The sequence below is a fragment of the Thalassophryne amazonica genome, chromosome 12 (genome assembly GCF_902500255.1).
Source record: "Thalassophryne amazonica chromosome 12, fThaAma1.1, whole genome shotgun sequence".
NCBI classification, from domain to species: Eukaryota; Metazoa; Chordata; class Actinopteri; order Batrachoidiformes; family Batrachoididae; genus Thalassophryne; species Thalassophryne amazonica.
In genome coordinates this window covers 93693103-93713992 of record NC_047114.1, presented here as the reverse complement: position 1 = coordinate 93713992, position 20890 = coordinate 93693103, and the positions used below count along the sequence as shown (strand labels likewise).

The 20890-nt window shown below is 40.7% G+C and overlaps 1 protein-coding gene across 9 annotated transcripts in view; it reads right to left on the bottom strand.

Annotated features, from left to right (window-relative positions):
- Positions 1-12992: 12992 nt before the first annotated feature.
- The window catches only part of LOC117521144 (adhesion G protein-coupled receptor L2-like), a 186710-nt gene continuing 178812 nt past the window's right edge, over positions 12993-20890 (bottom strand). For 4 of the 9 annotated variants that reach the window (XM_034182481.1, XM_034182487.1, XM_034182480.1 and 1 more), the window contains one exon: positions 12993-15036. In XM_034182481.1, coding sequence (XP_034038372.1) covers positions 14162-15036 — 875 coding nt within the window. In that variant the 3' untranslated portion in view covers positions 12993-14161. Of the gene's footprint in view, positions 15037-15668; positions 15708-20890 lie in introns of all 9 variants that reach the window. The other 5 variants (XM_034182483.1, XM_034182484.1, XM_034182485.1 and 2 more) reach the window with 2 other exon arrangements.

Here is a 20890-nt window from a genome sequence, read left to right as displayed (position 1 = left end):
TAAAAGCTAGAAAATGTGGCTTGAATTTCTTTTGATTTAAGATGCATAATATTTTGACAATGTAACGACTGGACTGTTATTTCTCTTTCAACTGCCGTTCTTATTGTCAAAGTGACATAGTTTTCTTATCCTTATTTATTTATTTTTTCTGAGAAGTTTCCTTTTGTGTGCTGTATTTTCTATCCTAATAAAAATATTGGTTAAAAAAAAATTTAATAGTATGTGATCACACACAAGCTGATGCATGTGCCATATAATGATTAAAAAAAAAAAAAGATAGCTGTAACTTAAAGCTGTATGGACTCACAAATTCACAAAACTGACAAAATTTTGTTTCCACTGAAATCAAAGCATTTTAATGTTGGTTTATTTGTGTAATCTTATAAATTTACAGCAAATATTAATGAAGAGAACATATTTATCTGGTGGAAATTTTCTTTTCCTTCTAACGCCACATGTGACCTGACCCACTTGCGTGATGCACATTCCCTGGGTGTGCACACTAACATCCGTAAGATATCTTGGAAATTACTTAGAGGTGTTATCTGGTTTCAAAAACAGCATTTTTAGATTTAGAAGTGTTTAGTTCTTGCTAACTTATACAAAATATATGTTTTCCACCTTCAAGGTTTATTTTGTTCATGTGAGCAGACAGCTGATGTCACGCTGCCTTTCTTTACTCTGTTTGGCAGTCGCAGTGTCCTTCTACCTGTCACACATACAGTTATATGTAAAGGTTTGGGCACCCCTGATTATTTTCATGATTTTCCTTTATAAGTCATTGGTTGTCTGGATCAGAAATTTCAGTATTTCATATAGGTGACGAACACACTGATATTTGAGAAGTGAAATGAAGTTTATAGGATTTACAGAAAGTGTGCAATAATTATTTAAACAAAATTAGGCAGGTGCATAAATTTGGGCACCCTTGTCATTTTATTGATTTGAATACATTTAGCACTAATTATTAGAACACAAATTGGTTTGGTAAGCTCATTGACCCTTGACCTCCTTACACAGGTGAATCCAATCATCAATCAATCAATCAATCAATTTTATTTATATAGTGCCAAATCATAACAAACAGTTGCCCCAAGGCGCTTTATATTGTAAGGCAAGGCCATACAATAATTACGTAAAAACCCCAACGGTCAAAACGATCCCCTGTGAGCAAGCACTTGGCGACAGTGGGAAGGAAAAACTCCCTTTTAACAGGAAGAAACCTCCAGCAGAACCAGGCTCAGGGAGGGGCAGTCTTCTGCTGGGACTGGTTGGGGCTGAGGGAGAGAACCAGGAAAAAGACATGCTATGGAGGGGAGCAGAGATCAATCACTAATGATTAAATGCAGAGTGGTGCATACAGAGCAAAAAGAGAAAGAAACAGTGCATCATGGGAACCCCCCAGCAGTCTACGTCTATAGCAGCATAACTAAGGGATGGTTCAGGGTCACCTGATCCAGCCCTAACTATAAGCTTTAGCAAAAAGGAAAGTTTTAAGCTTAATCTTAAAAGTAGAGAGGGTGTCTGTCTCCCTGATCTGAATTGGGAGCTGGTTCCACAGGAGAGGAGCCTGAAAGCTGAAGGCTCTGCCTCCCATTCTACTCTTACAAACCCTAGGAACTACAAGTAAGCCTGCAGTCTGAGAGCGAAGCGCTCTATTGGGGTGATATGGTACTACGAGGTCCCTAAGATAAGATGGGACCTGATTATTCAAAACCTTATAAGTAAGAAGAAGAATTTTAAAGTATATTCTGGAAATCTTAAGAAATGTAACTTTATCACTGACGCCTGTGTGCTTGCTCAAGGGGGTTTGGTAAGGTCAAATCTTACTCGTGTGAAGCACCTTGAGGCAGGTTGTTGCGTCCTTTGGCGCTATATAAGTAAAATAAATTGAATAATGGCAACTCCAGGATCCTGCTACACTGAAGTCTATTATTATTATTATTATTATTATCTATTAGATAAATATGATTCAAACCACTGCAGTGCAGTGCCTTTAATACCTATGACATGCTCTAATCTCTGTAATAAAATTTTATGGTCAACAGTATCAAAAGCAGCACTGAGGTCTAACAGAACAAGCACAGAGATGAGTCCACTGTCTGAGGCCATAAGAAGATCATTTGTAACCTTCACTAATGCTGTTTTTGTACTATGATGTACTACCTGACTGAAACTCTTCAAATAGACCATTCCTCTGCAGATGATCAGTTAGCTGTTTTACAACTACCCTTTCAAGAATTTTTGAGAGAAAAGGAAGGTTGGAGATTGGCCTATAATTAGCTAAGATAGCTGGGTCAAGTGATGGCTTTTTAAGTAATGGTTTAATTACTGCCACCTTAAAAGCCTGTGGTACATAGCCAACTAATAAAGATAGATTGATCATATTTAAGATCGAAGCATTAAATAATGGTAGGGCTTCCTTGAGCAGCCTGGTAGGAATGGGGTCTAATAGACATGTTGATGATTTGGATGAAGTAACTAATGAAAATAACTCAGACAGAACAATCTGAGAGAAAGAGTGTAACCAAATACCGGCATCACTGAAAGCAGCCAAAGATAACGATACGTCTTTGCGATGGTTATGAGTAATTTTTTCTCTAATAGTTAAAATTTTATTAGCAAAAAAAGTCATGAAGTCATTACTAGTTAAAGTTAAAGGAATACTCGGCTCAATAGAGCTCTGACTCTTTGTCAGCCTGGCTACAGTGCTGAAAAGAAACCTGGGGTTGTTCTTATTTTCTTCAATTAGTGATGAGTAGTAAGAAGTCCTAGCTTTACAGAGGGCTTTTTTTTATAGACCAACAGACTCTTTTTCCAGGCTAAGTGAAGCTCTTCTAAATTAGTGAGACGCCATTTCCTCTCCAACTTACGGGTTATCTGCTTTAAGCTGCGAGTTTGTGAGTTATGCCACGGAGTCAGGCACTTCTGATTTAAAGCTCTCTTTTTCAGAGGAGCTACAGCATCCAAAGTTGTCTTCAATGAGGATGTAAAACTATTGACGAGATACTCTATCTCACTTACAGAGTTTAGGTAGCTACTCTGCACTGTGTTGGTATATGGCATTAGAGAACATAAAGAAGGAATCATATCCTTAAACCTAGTTACAGCGCTTTCTGAAAGACTTCTAGTGTAATGAAACTTATTCCCCACTGCTGGGTAGTCCATCAGAGTAAATGTAAATGTTATTAAGAAATGATCAGACAGAAGGGAGTTTTCAGGGAATACTGTTAAGTCTTCAATTTCCATACCATAAGTCAGAACAAGATCTAAGATGTGATTAAAGTGGTGGGTGGACTCATTTACATTTTGAGCAAAGCCAATTGAGTCTAATAATAGATTAAATGCAGTGTTGAGGCTGTCATTCTCAGCATCTGTGTGGATGTTAAAATCACCCACTATAATTATTTTATCTGAGCTAAGCACTAAGTCAGACAAAAGGTCTGAAAATTCACAGAGAAACTCACAGTAACGACCAGGTGGACGATAGACAATAACAAATAAAACTGGTTTTTGGGACTTCCAATTTGGATGGACAAGACTAAGAGTCAAGCTTTCAAATGAATTAAAGCTCTGTCTGGGTTTTTGATTCATTAATAAGCTGGAATGGAAGATTGCTGCTAATCCTCCGCCTCGGCCCGTGCTACGAGCATTCTGGCAGTTAGTGTGACTCGGGGGTGTTGACTCATTTAAACTAACATATTCATCCTGCTGTAACCAGGTTTCTGTAAGGCAGAATAAATCAATATGTTGATCAATTATTATATCATTTACTAACAGGGACTTAGAAGAGAGAGACCTAATGTTTAATAGACCACATTTAACTGTTTTAGTCTGTGGTGCAGTTGAAGGTGCTATATTATTTTTTCTTTTTGAATTTTTATGCTTAAATAGATTTTTGCTGGTTATTGGTGGTCTGGGAGCAGGCACCGTCTCTACGGGGATGGGGTAATGAGGGGATGGCAGGGGGAGAGAAGCTGCAGAGAGGTGTGTAAGACTACAACTCTGCTTCCTGGTCCCAACCCTGGATAGTCACGGTTTGGAGGATTTAAGAAAATTGGCCAGATTTCTAGAAATGAGAGCTGTTCCATCCAAAGTGGGATGGATGCCATCTCTCCTAACAAGACCAGGTTTTCCCCAGAAGCTTTGCCGATTATCTATGAAGCCCACCTCATTTTTTGGACACCACTCAGACAGCCAGCAATTCAAGGAGAACATGCGGCTAAACATGTCACTCCCGGTCCGATTGGGGAGGGGCCCAGAGAAAACTACAGAGTCCGACATTGTTTTTGCAAAGTTACACACCGATTCAATGTTAATTTTAGTGACCTCCGATTGGCGTAACCGGGTGTCATTACTGCCGACGTGAATTACAATCTTACCAAATTTACGCTTAGCCTTAGCCAGCAGTTTCAAATTTCCTTCAGTGTCGCCTGCTCTGGCCCCCGGAAGACAATTGACTATGGTTGCTGGTGTCGCTAACTTCACATTTCTCAAAACAGAGTCACCAATAACCAGAGTTTGATCCTCGGCGGGTGTGTCGCCGAGTGGGGAAAAACGGTTAGAAATGTGAACGGGTTGGCGGTGTACACGGGGCTTCTGTTTAGGGCTACGCTTCCTCCTCACAGTCACCCAGTCGGCCTGCTTTCCCGGCTGCTCGGGATCTGCCAGAGGGAAACTAATGGCGGCTAAGCTACCTTGGTCCGTACTGACTACAGGGGCCTGGCTAGCTGTAGAATTTTCCACGGTGCGGAGCCGAGTCTCCAATTCGCCCAGCCTGGCCTCCAAAGCTATGAATAAGCTACACTTATTACAAGTACCATTACTGCTAAAGGAGGCCGAGGAATAACTAAACATTTCACACCCAGAGCAGAAAAGTGCGGGAGAGACAGGAGAAGCCGCCATGCTAAACCGGCTAAGAGCTAGTAGCTGCGCTAAGCTAGCGGATTCCTAAAAACACACAAAGTGAATAATGTGTAAATAATTTAGAGGTGATTCAGCAGAGGGAGTGCTTTAGTTAAGGCACGTGAAGATTACACTGTGAAACAAATCGTTATCTAGGTAACTAGATCAATCTAACTGCGCAGATTAAACAGCTAACAGATACAGAAAAACACTGCTGTGCTCCGGAACAGGAAGTGATACAATACCGCAGTGAGAGCCAACCACCAGTAGAGGCAAGCAAGAGCCCTTGCTTGCCTCTACTCATAAGAAAGGGTATTTAAGGTGGCCATTTACAAATGTTTCCCCTCTTTGCATTTCTTCTAATGAGTGACAACATGGGAGCCTCTAAACAACTCTCAAATGACCTGAAACAAAGATTGTTCAATGTCACGGTTTAGGGGAAGGATACAAAAAGTTATCTCAGAGATTTCAGCTGTCAATTTCCACTGTGAGGAACATAGTGAGGAAATGGAAGATCACAGGCACAGTACTAGTTAAGGCCAGAAGTGGGAGGCCAAGAAAATTCTCAGATAAGCTGAAGCGAAGGATGGTGAGAACAGACATAGTCAACCCACAGATCTGCTCCAAAGACCTACAACATGATCTTGCTGCAGATAGTGTCTTTGTGCATCGTTCAACTATGCAGCACACGTTGCACAAGAAGAAGCTGTATGATGCTGTAATGCAGAGGAAACCTTTTCTGTGTACACACCACAAATAGAGTCGCTTGAGGTACACTAAAGCACATTTGGACAAGCCAGCTTCATTTTGGAATAAGGTGCTGTGGACTGATGAAACTAAAATGGAGTTATTTGGACATAATAAGGGGAGGTATGCATGGCAGAAAAAGAACACAGCATTCCAAGAAAAAACACTTGCTACCTACAGTAAAATTTGGAAGTGGTTCCATCATGCTCTGGGGCTGTGTGGCCAGTGCAGGTACTGGGAATGTTGTTAAAGTTGAGGGTCACATGGATTCCAGTCAATATCAGCAGATTCTTGAGAACAATGGTCAAGAATCAGTGACAAAGTTGAAGTTGCGCCGGGGCTGGATCTTTCAACAAGACAACAACCCTAAACACTGCTCAAAATCTACTAAGGCATTCATGCAGACTAACAAGTACAATGTGCTGGAATGGCCATCTCAGTCCCCAGTCCTGACCAAATGTATGCACCTGCCTAATTTTGTTTAAAGAATCATTGCACACTTTCTGTAAATCCTATAAACTTAATTTCCTTTCTGAAATATCACTGTGTTTGTCTGCTATATGATATATTTAACTGAAATTGCTGATCCAGACAAGTCATGATTTGCCCAAACGTTTACATACCAATGTATCAGGGGAAGCCCCCATGTGATCTATAACATCACAACCTCACGTAGGTCATACTATCTGAGCATCTGAATTTCTCCCCATCAGGGGTCAAAATTCTGAATTGTTTCCAGACAGCGTGAATTTTGATCATATTGGCAAATCATATTATAAATCCCTTATTTAAATGATAAAGAATAAAAAAATTATGGTGGTGCCAAAAGAAAATTGTTTCTATCATTTAAATCTTAAAAAACTCAAAGGCCGTACACCTTTAATTGTTTTTATAAATAGAAAAAAAAATCATATGTGTGGGTTTTTTCACACCTGATGAATCTAGATAAAAGTAAAAGATCTAGAGAATTAGAAATCCAGGGTACCTAAATGTTTGGCACAGTGCTGTTATATACATACACTTACGTTCATAAGAAAAGGCGCTGTTGTGATGCTGCACAATTAATCTGTAAATATTCCTGAAATGAAAGCTGGAAGTTTGCACTTTTTTTTTCACCTGGAATTATGAGAATGTTGTCCAAATATTTATGACCCTTACAGTATGGCTATAGGAAGCGCTGCAATGCACAGTCAGCAGGTGCGTGGGGTCGTTTTGGAACGGACTCTGTGATCTGATTTCCAATGCAACATCTCGTTTGATGTCTTTTTGATGATGGACATGAAATAATGTTCAAACCACCAGAGGCTGGAACATCAAACAGCTCCAAATGAAAACACGCTAATGTCTTCTCAGACTCAGCTTTATTGCGCCTTCATTCGCCACCGGCCACGTGGACGCTCGCCTTCGACTGCGCACGTTGATGAACGAGGCACTTTCATCTGCAGCCAACTTTCAACAACTTTTTACATTTTTAACACCGTAAAGTAAGCACACGTTAATGACAGTGACTCGTCGACGAGTCCGAAGTGGACGTTACGTCTCTGAAGAGATTTGATGACTTGAGATCATCTGAGGATGAGGGAAGATCAATGGATGCAGATCTTCATGTTGAGAAACGCCCCGTTCGTAGCGCAGAGAGGAGGTCCTTGTCTTTATGTTGTTCAATCCTGGAACCCGTTGTTCTTTAAGGTAATAAGCTCAGAGAGTCATCCAGGGGTGACTTAGTGATAATGAACCAATATAACATGTAAAACCGATCAGCAAAGGGATTTGTAATTTCTACCTCCGATTTCTCACAGTGACATCACGCCCGCCCCAAACAGTTAATGTGAATTCTGGCTGGGTTTGTTGATTCCCCAGTGTTTGTAAGGAGGAACCGCTCATAGACAACGCCGGCCAACGGCTGGAGAACCGCCAACGTGTCACAAGCTTTCATTTACTTTGATTTATAAGTGAACAGAAGCCAGTTTTCCATAAAATCCAAAGGCCGGTCTGGTGTCTTCCAGGGTTTTTGGGACGTTCTGTGTTAAAAAAAACCAAAACAACAAAAAAACCTGCGGCTGATGTTCAAACAACAAGCCAAAGAGCCTCCGTGGACTCAGAGATTTGCCTCAGCTTTCTGGTCTTGACAGAAAGCTGGCGCCAAGCGACGGCTAATAAAAGTGTACCACCCAGACTGTGCGGCGGCTGCACGCACGCCCGCTGGCTCTGTGGGTGGTCAGCTTGGACCAGGAGAAGCAGAATTCATGAATCCAGGATAAGAGAAAAAGAGAGGCTTGACCTAGTCCGAGTCAGTGCATCCTGACTTTGTATGGTCCGCGTTGGACAAGCCAGGTGCCTTGGAGGTGGTGAAGCCCATGATCAGGGATGTCTTAGACATGGAGAAGACACACGGCACATATTACACCCACTGAGAAGCAGCTAATAAAGGACACTTACAAAGAAGAAGAGAAGGAAGTCCTCCATTGGGCCTGTGCTCCTTGATGTTGATCTCTGGATACTGTAGCTAAGATGGATGAGTGTATGTGTCCCCCGGTCCAGTCCTTTACAGTTTACTTCCTAATTTCCAGATGGGTGGACTGAGACAACAAAGTGTTCCGTCTGTGGGCTTAGACATACAGTGTGACTGGGAATCGAACCCAAGTCTATATATTGGTAGCACAATCATAATAGGTTCTGAGACCCTGTTGATGCTGGTGCTTATCTCTGGAATCCATAACCTCAAGAGGATGGGAGTCTATGACTCCCCCTGGACTGGACACCAGCAGGTCACAGGTTACTTCCCCAGCTGAGGCTGATGGACTGAGACGATGTAGATTAAGCAGTGACAGGCACAGTTCTGCTGATCCGCTAACTGCTAATTAGTAAAGCTAACTTTTCCATTAGCGGATTAGCTGTAGTAGTTGTGTACCGAGTCAATACTTAAGGTTAGCAGATAGCTGTAACTTCCACTAATTTTTAAGTGGTTTATCAGTTGAGTGTTAAAGTTAACTATTCAGTTAGCGGATTCGTGGTTATCAAAGCTAACTTTATGGTTAGCTGTGCCCACCACTGAGACTAAATGTCTTGTCCAAGGACACAAACAGGTAGCATGAGCAGGATTCAAACCCAGGTCTACATATTGGCAGATCAGATCCTTATTTCAATTCAATTTGAGTTTATTTCATTTTATATAGCGCTAAATCACAACAGCACTACCTCAAGGTGCTTCACACAATGTACCAACCGCTACAGCAAACACACAGGGGGCAGTAGTAAGGAAAAACTCCTTCAGATGATTTGAGTAAGAAACCTCAAGCAGACCAGACTCAGAGGGGTGAGTCCCGATCCACTCAGCTACCTGAGTCGTATGTATGTATACTGGACAAACCCGACAGTGACAACACAATTCAGTTCAGTTCAGTTTCAGTTGAAACCTCAAGCTGAAATGTTGTGAAATCTGGTATAATATCTTTTCACCAAGTTTTATGTGTGCACCTCCAAAAAAAAAAAAAAGAAAAAACCCATAGCGCTACCCACAGGAAGAATTTGGAGGTGCACTTTTGCATGCAACTTTTGAAGCATGTGTTCAAATTTCTAAAGTCAGATTCCAAACCAAATCCAGTACATCCTACAACATTATTTCCACCATACAAAATTTTACACATTTGAATCTTAATGGGAAAATTTCATGGGGCACAAATTTTATCCAACCTTCACGAGAACCGACTGAGTCCACATATACTGTGTGTGTGTGTGTGTGTGTGTGTGTGTGTGTGTGTATATATATATATATATATATATATATATATATATATATATATATATATATATATATATATATATATATATTCAAGGAGTCACTTGTTATTTTGGATAAATTAACAGATAGAACAGCGGAAATTAATATGTAACAGAAAATTTACCTTGATGAATGAATACGGCTGTCAAGCAACTTAAAAAAAAGAAAAAATTAAATAGGAACTTTGTGATTGATCTAATTTAATCACATGTACGTATTAATCTGTGACATGAAAACTTGGGTGTGTCAGACAGGAAACCAACACATGAATTCTATCCCATCATATTTCAAAATAAAACACCCTGTGTAGACTACAACAATGATGTTAACATGATCATAATGTACCAAAACAATAAAAAAATAAATAAATAAATCATGTAGCTACACAGACCTGTGGTAGAAGCACTAAATCCATGGAAAAATGCCCCAAATCTTCAGTAAACAAAGGCCCCATTCCTGAAACTACCATGGCATCTGTGTGATTACGGACTAAACCTGCTTTGCAGACCTCATGAAGCCACAGTTGGAGGAATCAAGGATGAGTTTTTTTTTTTTTTTCTGAATTCCTGGTCAAGAGCGATTTAAGAAGCACCAGGTATGTGAATAACATTAAACGGAAGAGGTAGCAGGATTAATCAAGCCTGGCTGTGAGCCTAGTCTGGAGCAGGCTAACTGCACAAACGTTATGTCTCAATTCAGGAGCCGCATCCTTCGAAGGCTACATTCGACAAAGATCTGGCCTTCCAAGACTGCAGAGGACGAACCAACCATTCTGAAATTAAACAGTTTCGCCTATGGAGCATTTTGCAATCACATCATTAGCATATTCTGTCCCTGTTGCCTACTTTGAAAGCTGCACACCTCATGCTAGTGCAGTGGGTGTAACCTGTAGTGTAGTAATCATTTTTTCAGTACTTATTTATATTTAACAAAAACATTCCTTATTTATATTTGTCCACATGGAGCCTGAAATGATCCCTTAAAAAAACAAAAAATAAATTACGCAGTGACTCTTGGGATTGTTTGGGCTGTGAAGGATACACCTGTGTCCTTTGTTTTCCGGGGGAAAAGAAGGCATCGTTTGTCAGTCATATTCCAGGAAGTGTTCAAAATGAGACAGCCTAGTCTTGCCATTACGACATATACGATCAACGAATGCAGCCTCTGAAGGATGCGGCCCCAGAATTGAGACACAGCCACAATGTCTTCATGGTATTTTATGTGCCGCTGCTTTCATGAAACGGAGTCAGGCTAAATTCTACAAGGATGACTGAAAAATCCCGGAGTATTTGGTTTTCTAGGTTTGGTGCCATAGTCATCTGGATCCTCCTGGAAAGCCGCGGATCAAAGTTGGACTTAATGCTTGATCAGTTGATTTTGTGACGCAAGACTCATCCCCTCAGTCCGCTCTTCAGACAATGTGCTGGTGTTATTCAGCAATGAAATAACAGCTACTTAGGTCAGGTCTCTGACCTATGTATCCACACTACAGACCCGTAGAACCATGGAAACCAGCCACAGTTATTGTTGCATCATTACTGTCACATGCCCCCACCAGTTCCGCGGCACACCTGGGGTGGGTTTGGGGAGGATGCAGTAGATAAGCCTGAGGTCCTGCTAATTTCCCACTTAGGAGAGTTGACTTATGTGTTTCCAGGTCGTGTAATTTTTGAGGTTGTCTCAAGTCCTACCTGTTTATTTCTCAGCTGGATGACGTTACGCTTTTTATGTTGGATCTCCTTCCTAATCCAGCTCAGGTTCTCCATGGAGAAGCAACACCACAGAACCCGATGTTCCCAGTAGTAATCAGATTGATTTCTGAGCTCTGTCGGGATCAGGTGTTCTCAGAGCGGTGGTGGATGTCCTAAATAATGAGTATTATTCTCCCACAGGTTTCCCAACTGGGAGGACCTGATGTCCTTACCATTTCTCATCTGGGGGAGTTTTGTGTTTGCCAGTTTTTGAAGTAGGATTTCCTGAAGTCCCACCAGTTCCGTAGACCTGTGGGTGGATGGAATCAGGTAAATGTACCTCTAATTGCACTTTTCCATCTGATGCTGACACTCAAAGTGCTTTACAGTAGCCGGGTTTCCATGACAGAGTTGCAGAAAGGTGTCATGATAAAAAGTAGCTGCAAAATGAAAGTGTTTCCATTGTTTGCCCTCGTAAGAACTGTAGTTCCATCATGGCAATGGATACTTAAGTTTGGCTAAATATGACCATTTTGTCATTTTAACGAAGCCAATGTTGCCGTAACGCCGTCTATTATAATGTTTAACAAGTTCTCCAACTCTTATTTTGAGTACCATATTTTCCAGAGTATAAATCACACAATTGTTTACTAGTTTGGGAGTTGCTGCGACTTATATACCAAAAAAAATCACACATGCTTTATTAATAATAACAACTACGATCAAAGCACTAAACAAAAACAAACAAACAAACAAAATAACTAATAATAACAAAATTAATGTGAATAATAAAAAGTACACTACACTAATGTACAAAAATCCCAAATTAAAGAGCTGACAATACAGGAAAAAAGTGAGATTTCTATTCCAGTATGATTTATACTCCAAAAAATACAGTACAAGTAGAGTGTCATGTGACCTGTAATTGCGGGGAAAAATGCAATTTTGCAAAATATGGCTTTTTTGAATCACCTGAAAAATCGCCTCGAGTGAGTTTAAAAACATTTGTGCGAAATTTGAGGGTTTTTTTTTTTGAATCCTTGTTTCCTTTACCTCGCGATCCGATCCGGGATAAGTTGTTGAAGACGAGTGATAAGGGATAAGCGAATTGAAGATATTTAAGAATATCTTCAATTCGCTACATTAGATTGTACAGTTTGGAGAGGGATGGAAACCCGCCTCGTGATGCGTCACATCAACCCGCATCCATCCCGATGTCACGATGTTGATCTGTGAAGAGCTGCACTGCACACTGGGACCAATTTGGGGAATAAGAACCTTGTTCAGTGGTATCTTAGTGACAGTTCCCTACCTTAACAGGGGATTTACAGCTATGACCCGCTGGTCCCACTTTTTTTTTTTTTTTTAAGTTTTCTCCCTCATTGTCTTCTCTAATGAGATTTACAGATTTTGCCCATTTCTCAACTCGGGGGCGACCGGGTGTACAGACCCTGTCAGTTTTTAACTGGGGGAGCCTTGGGGGCCACAAATGGCTCATAGATTGTGAAAGCAACATTCCAACATACCAATTAAATTGTTAATGAATTCCATTTTGCTATCACATAGAAGCGCCAAACAGTAAACGTTCTGCCAGTTTCTCAACTGACAGAGCCTGAGGGAACGTTTACTGTCATATTTCCAAATTTCTGGGCTCTTCTCTTTCTTTCTTTGAACGTTGTCAATCTATTTGCCTTTAAGTTGTACCTGTAATTGTTTTAAAGGACTTATTGGGATGTAAGTCAATTTCAACATTTTTTTTGTTTTTTTGCTAAAGTCATTACAGAAATAGAATTAGAACGGCACCGCGGCAGCTACTAAAGGCGGGTTTTCATTACAAAACATCAATAAGCAGGCAGACATTTGCTAACAAGAAAAAAATTCACATTTATTTATATCAAACAGGAGTTGAATTAAATATCAGCTGATGATGGGCTCTTAGAAAAGAAGGAAAATGAACTTAAATCAGTGCCGTAACAAGTCACGCTTTCCACCACGTTCTTTTAGACTTTTTGCTGTTGTTTTTTTGTTGAATAGTTAATAAATTAATTGGCATCAAAGGATAAAATTGCTGTAAAACTGCAGCATCACTTTGACACAAACAGAAGTCTTAAAATCCTCACGGTTTTCACTCAAGTAAAATAAATTACACAAGTGTCCAATTCACTCCGATCGGTGCACGGCCTGGTGTTAACAAAAACAACTAAAAAAGTCATCATTCATGAATGCAAAAGCACTTGATAAGCAGAGATGTGAGCATGGTCTCGCGAAACATTTTTTTGTTTGTTTTTTAATTATTGTTTTTATATTCAAACATTCTACAACAAGTCAAGTGTGAGAAGAAAACACACATTTCCACCATTTGATTAACCTTTTCTGAAGAACTTTATCAACATCGAAAGGGCGTAAACTACTGAACAGTTCCCATTTCTTTGCTTTTTTTTTCTTCTTCTTTTTCACGTTTTACACTAGTGGTACAGCAAAATATATTTTCTTTAGCTGTTACTTTGACAACAGTTAAATGTGCAATAGAGAAAAATAGAAGGCCTGAGTCTGAATTAGTGGTTTCTTAACGTTACAGTCTGGACTGTAGAGGAGCCACACGTGTTCTAGTTTTGTGCTCCACGACTAAAAAGACCCTGGTTATGAAAAGTCCCCTCAGAAATATACAGGAGAGAGTCTTTGTTATTTGCTGGGAATATGTTTTATCCCCAAACTTCAACTTTTCTTTTTGTCAACAGGACAACAGACGCCGGACTTTCCTCGGACTGCGCGTCGTTCTCCGTGCCTCTTCAGTCCAACGGCAAAGCGTTCACAGTCCACATTTGTCCGGCCGCAGATGGACGTGTTTTGTGTGTTAATGAGATCTGTGTGCAAAAAAGTCGTTTATTTATTCCTTTCCCACCCAACAATGTCTCGCCTCCCGTTCCAACGGGAAGAGTACGTGGGGTGTGGAGAGCCATACGTGCCAGCTGTTTGACATTGACCAAACGTGCCCATCTGTTAGAACCTGTGCAAACAAAGACGCCTGGCCATCGGTTCAAAGGCTGGTTATCAGCTGCATCTGTCCATCATTGGGCACGTCGCCTACATGCGGGCAGTTTTCGTCGGCGGGCGGGACGATGCACCCGTCGCTGGTGCCTCGGTTTATATGGTAATACGACAAGGGCTGGGGTGGATCGCCAAGATCGGGCATGCTTTTATGATACACGTCCTCGCTCTCGCTTCGAGGTGACGGGCAGAGTCCCCCCTCCTCCTCCTGATCCTCCTCCTCTTCCGGCGGGTACGGGGACGCTGAGGTTGAGTCTTTCAAGTTTGGCATGCTGGTGTACAGGGAGTCTCTGTTATTGTTGGGTGAATCAGACCCCGCGTTGTCCATCGCGGTTACAGTCTCTGAGGGATGGCCGTCGGGCCCCTCCAGGCACCGCGGGGCTTTCTGGGCACTGTAGAGGAGGGAGTGAGTCCTCTGGGGCAGGAGGGGGGCCTCCAGCACCTCCTTGTGGTGGGGGTGCAGAAGCAGCTCCAAAGTGGCGTGGCCTCCTCTTCCACTCCCTCTCTGCGGGGATGACGCCTCGGCGTGATCGGCGATGATGGCGTCATCCTCGCTGCCGCTCCCGTCCCCACCTCGGTCCACTGCCACCCTGGTCTGCGCCGGCAGGGCTCTGTCCCTCTCTCGCTGGGCGTCGCGTCCTTTGGGAGCCCCGCGAGGCCTCAGGTTGTTGTGCACGATTTCAGATATGATCATCTTCTCAAAGGCGGCGTCAGGCAGGTTGAGGCCTCCCAGGTCACCAGGGGCGCGGACGCCCACAGCCTCGTAGTCGTCGTCACGCAGGGAATAGCTGTTGTTGAAATTGCCGTTGAGGGGGAGGGTGTCCATGGCGCTAATGTCCCTGCTGTTGGTCAGAGAGTGCTGTCCTGCAAAAAAAGGCAAGAAGAGCACGTAAAATAAAACTTCTCAGCTCTTAAAAAAATGACAAACACACCAATCACATATGACTGGATACTGCTCAGGACACGTCGGCTTTTTTTTTAACTCTTTGATCTGTGGTTTGATTTTAATTTTACACAAATACAAAGTGCTTTAAAATTCAAAGTGGAATCCAATTAGCTCCCACGCGCCGCGGCCATCCTCATTACGTCTGAGACGACCATTAAAGCCGATCGAGGAGATGATCCTGAACAATATTGAACAAAGGAGGAGAAAACAATGAGGGGGAAGTATAAAACAGTGAGGGCACAGTATGCAGCCGGTGACCGCGTCAGAACATAGCAGCACACAGAAGCGACAGATAAGATGAGAAGCGGCGGTTAAAAAAAAAAACAAGCAAAACATAAATCCAGGCTGATGAGGAAGTGTTGTGACATGAACAATGAATAAAACATTCCACCTGTTAAAAGAAGGTGAGACACAAAGAGTAATGTCCAACACAGATGGCCAGCCACCTCTCTGCACCCAGGCAAGCACACCAACCACCCATGACCCCCCCAAAACCACCACCACCACGACACGCAGACACGGTGCAATGACTCACTTTGCCACCACTCACATCAAGTGTGTCTGCTCAGGCTATCTGGCCTAAGAACAGCTGATGTGCAAAAAAAGTAAAACAGATGCGGGTTTTCAATTGCAGCAGAAAGGACAAAGTCACTGAAATAAGACAAAAGTGGAAGCTCGTAACGCCCAGTCCGGATTCAGTCCGTCCAACGCCGACGTGTCCTTGTGATTAGCTGTAATTTGCGGTGGCACGTGACGCCTTGTTGCAGTTGTTGGAGGCGGATGGAGAGTGACGGCTGAATTACGAGTTTGACAGCGAGTCGGCTAAAGGACAAATCAAGGACGACTGAATCCGAGACTCAGCAGGTGAAAGGGTTCAGCAGCAAGCACATTTTATGTCTAAGGCTCAAAAAAAAGTAAAAAGAGAGACAAAGCAAAAATAAAAAATAAAAAAATCCTAATTGTATTATATTTACCCTGCGCAACGGAGAAGCGGCAATAGCAGGGTGTTGTTTTCACTGGTGTGTGTGTGTGTGTGTGTGGACAAGATAACTCAAAAAAAGATGCTTACTTCACATTCTGCAGGAATATTACTTGCACAGATTTGTAGAGGTGATTAGATGTTGGAGTAGTTTTGCTCGAAGGTCAATGTCTGAAAAACACTTTTTTTTTTGTATATCCAAACAACCAAGAAGCTTAAATGGTCCAAACTTGTTGGTAGATGTATCTATCTAGAGGTGGGCAACACAGTGGCTTAGTGGTTAGCACTGTTGCCTCACAGTAAGAAGGTCATGGGATCGATTCCCACCTGTGGCCTTTCTGTGTGGAGTTTGTATGTTCTGTGTGGGTTCTCTCCAGCTTCCTTGCACATTTAAAGACACACAGGTTTGGTGGATTGAAACCTTTAAATTGTCCGTAGGTGTGAATGTGTTTGTCTGTATGTGACCCTGCGACAGACTGGCGTCCTGTCCAGAGTGAACCTGCTTCACGCCCTATGCCTGCTGGGATAGGCTGCAGCCCACCGTGACCCTAAATTGGAGTAAGCGGGTGAGTGAGTGAGTGAGTGAGTGAGTGAGTGAGTGAGTGAGTGAGTGAGTGAGTGAGTGAGTGAGTGAGTGAGTGATATCTAGAGTTGATTAGATTTAGAAGTTTAGTCAAAAATCAAGGTCAAGGAACACATGGTCTGAAAAACAACTTATTATTATTATTATTATTATATATCTTAACAACCAAGAAGCCTGGGTGGATGATCGAAAGCATATATTGATCATCTAAATATGTGTGATTGACTTTGTGCATCATATGACAGTCATACGTATATTAACTTATTAGCTGCACATTTCTATTGTGCTGTGCATCAGCCCTCTGACACCGTTCACTTCTCTCTTGTGCTGCACATCTATGGCATTACACAGACACTCGTGGTTTAATTTTGTGAAGCTCAAAGGTCCTCGGGTGCATAAAGATGAAGTGGGGAGGGGGGGGGTCTAGACTTTGGTTTGATATGAGGATTTGATTTACTCGGTGCACGTACAGTCCGTACACGTGAGTGAAAGGCAGACAGATGTATTGCAGCGCCAGACGTATCGCCGACAATCTTTGCTCAGCTTTGCAGCATGGGGGGGGCGGGGGGGCTAGGGTTTACTGCAGCCTTAAGATTTCAAAGAGAGTGTCAGAATGAGAGGATGACAGAAACTTTAAAAATCTGCAGCGCTAAAAACAACATCAAAGACATTTCTGCAAAGACTGGAGGAAAGTTCAGAGAGCAAAAGGGCAAAAAGTGTGTGTGTGTGTGTGTGTGTGTGTGTGTGTGTGTGTGTGTGTGTGTGTGTGTGTGTGTGTGTGTGTGTGTGTGTGTGTGTGTGTGTGTGTGTGTGTGTGTGTGTGTGTGTGTGTGTGGGATTTATTAGACACCTATCCGAATAAGCCCGACTTCCAAATTTGCATTTGTTTACACTCTGGCAACGGTTTTATTGCACGCAGGTATTGTCTACCGGGAGAGCAGGAAATGATGTGAACACAACTCAGCCGGACACGACGACAGCTGCTCTCCAGGAAGGACGCCAGCAGATGCACCCAGGATAGGTCTCCACAATTTTACTGCATGGAGCAAACATCTGCACAGTATTAGTTAGTATTAATACATTCATAACAGGAGACACGCTCGCCCGTACGCGGGACCGAAACATAACGACTTTAGCAGGCGAAATTTGGAAAAGCTTATGTTAAACGTGACAGCCTCTCAGTGCATATTTCATCCTTGGTTGGTAATCTTCACACCAGGTTTTGACATTTGTGAGTCACGCTGCTGCCTGCTACCCTCAAACTAGTTTCCATATGTTCGGCTCTTTGGCCGGTTTCTCACCAGATCTTTATCTTTTAAAACAAAACCGATTTTGCTCTCAGGGTGGCGACTGCTGCACCTGAACGTGGTTACATCTACAGTAAGGGAACATTTCTGCAAGAAAAAAGAGGGTTTATAATTAATGTGTAATCTGTCCACTGCACTTAAAGTTACAGTGTGAAGAATTCAGTGTCATCTAGTGGTGAGTTTGCAGATTGCAACCTGTCAAATTTGTTTTCCTTCACATTTTCACTTCTCTTTTGTTTTATTGATGGGGATTTATGCCTTCTCTTGTGATGTGCAGTATGTACTGTATTAGCACATCTGAGGGCCCAGGGTCCTCAGAAGTTACAAACTTTTTATATCAAAAAGGTGTTGTCATCCATCAAGACACAATATCAGACTGTTATACTATTCCAACTAAAGATAGAAAAAATAAACTATCTAACATTGTTATACGATTTACAAGCAGAAAATATAAAAATGAGTTATTAAGACAGGCAAAGAATTTGAAAGGAAGGAGTGTCTATATAAATGAGCATCTAACAAAAAAAAAATGCAGATATTGCTAGGGAAGCAAGACTACTAAGAAAACAGAAACATATTGTTGCTACATGGGTCTGGAATTGTAGGGTGTGGATTAGAGTGAAAGAAGGAACAAACGGTATACAAATCAAAAACATGGAGGACCTTACGAAATACAGACCTGAATAGACAATCAAATATAACATCTGTTGGTAATTGGACCAACAAAAAATCAGATCAAACATGGAAACAGAGGATAAAATATATGACATAGACACTAATATTGATGAAAGTATATTTGACTTAAAAACGATTGGTTGTGAGTATTATACAGTAGAACAGCTGAATAGTGAAAAAATTGCAGAAGATACCCTGTCACTCATACATATAAACAGTCGAAGCTTGTATTGTAAAATGTCACAAATAAAAATTTATTTAAATCAGTTTAAAAATAGATTTAGTATTGTTGCAATCACTGAATCTTGGCTTAAAGATGATCTCATGGATGAAGTTCAAATGGAGGGATATGAGCTGTATTTTGTAAACAGAAGATATAAAAAAGGCGGTGGTATTGCTCTGTATACAAAAACAGATCTGATGTGTACAATTGTTGAAGAAATGACAATTATGAATGATGTCATAGAAATTGTAACAGTGGAACTTGTACATGAAACATCTAAGAATATTTTAATTAGTTGTGTATACAGAGCACCAGATTCTTGTGTTGTGAAATTTACAGATAAAATAATTGAATTATTCCATCAAATTAAAAACAAAACGCTTTTTATGTGTGGGGACTTTAATATTAACATAGAAAGCTCCAGCTGCCAAAGATTAAGTGATTTTGTGAACTCAGTGTATAGTTTGGGGTTATTCCCCTTGATAACAAAACCAACCAGAATTACATCGCAAAGTGCAACACACAGGGGGTCGTTTTGACCGTTGGGGTTTTACATAATTATTGTATGGACTTGCCACTTATTGTAGCGCCTTGGGGCAACTGTTTGTTGTGATTTGGCGCTATATAAAAAAATTGATTGATTGATTGATTGATAAATACAAAAAATATAAAAATAAACTATTAACAATAATTAGGAAACAAAAAAAGATTATTACAGTGAAAAACTAAATAAGAGTAAAGATAATATGAGGGTAACATGGGGAATTATAAAAAGTGTGATTGATAGTGATGGAACGAAAGAAACTATTCCAAATTACTTTGTTAAGGAAAATAAAGAGATATATGATATAAAAGAAGTTGCAAATGGGTTTAATGATTATTTTTCAAATGTAGGGTCAAGTCTGGTGGGAAATAAACCAATAATAGAAGATAAATTATGTACATTGGTAAATACGGTCAATAGTATTTTCCTGGACAATGTGGAAAAAGATGAAATAAGAAATATTGTAAAAAACTGTGTAAGCAAAAGATCAACTGACCATGAAGATTTAGACATGATGACTGTAAAAAGTATAATAGAAATTGTTATTGAACCATTTACTTATATTTGTAATCTGTCTCTGTCAACTGGGGTTTTTCCAGATGAAATGAAAATTGCTAAGGTAGTCCCATTATATAAAAATGGAGACAAACATAATTTTTCTAATTACAGGCCAGTATCATTGCTTCCACAGTTTTCTAAAATTATGGAAAAAGTTTTTGTAACAAGATTGGATAAATTTATTGAGAAACATCATATTTTAAATAATGCTCAGTATGGATTCAGAACAAAACATTCGACAGCTATGGCAATTATGGAACTAATAGAGAAAATATCAACAACAATAGATAATAAGGATTATTTTGTAAGTATTTTTATTGACCTGAAAAAGGCTTTTGATGTTATAGACCACTCAAGATTGCTCCACAAGTTACAACAATATGGAATAAGAGGTGTTGCACATCAGTGGGTAAAAAGCTACTTAGAAAATAGAAAACAGTTTGTTCAGATAAATAATACCAAATCAGAATTGTGTAACATTATTTATGGAGTACCACAAGGATCGGTACTTGGACCCAAACTGTTTATTTTGTATATCAATGATTTTGTGAATGTATCCAATGTGCTTGGCAGCATTTTATTTGCTGATGATACAACGCTGTTTTACTCTGGATCAGATATACAGGAAGTAGCACAAGTGATAAATACAGAGTTGGAAAAAGTTAAACATTGGTTTGATATAAACAGATTGTCACTAAATATTAATAAGACAAATTTCATATTGTTTAATGATAGAGCGAAAAAAATAATGTGTCATTACAAATAGATGGAATGGATATACAAAGGGTAAAAGAAATGAAATTTTTAGGAGTCATGATTGATGAAGATCTTACATGGAAGTCACACATAAATTACATAAAAGGAAAAATAGCGAAAGCCATTGCTGTTTTTCATAAAGTAAAA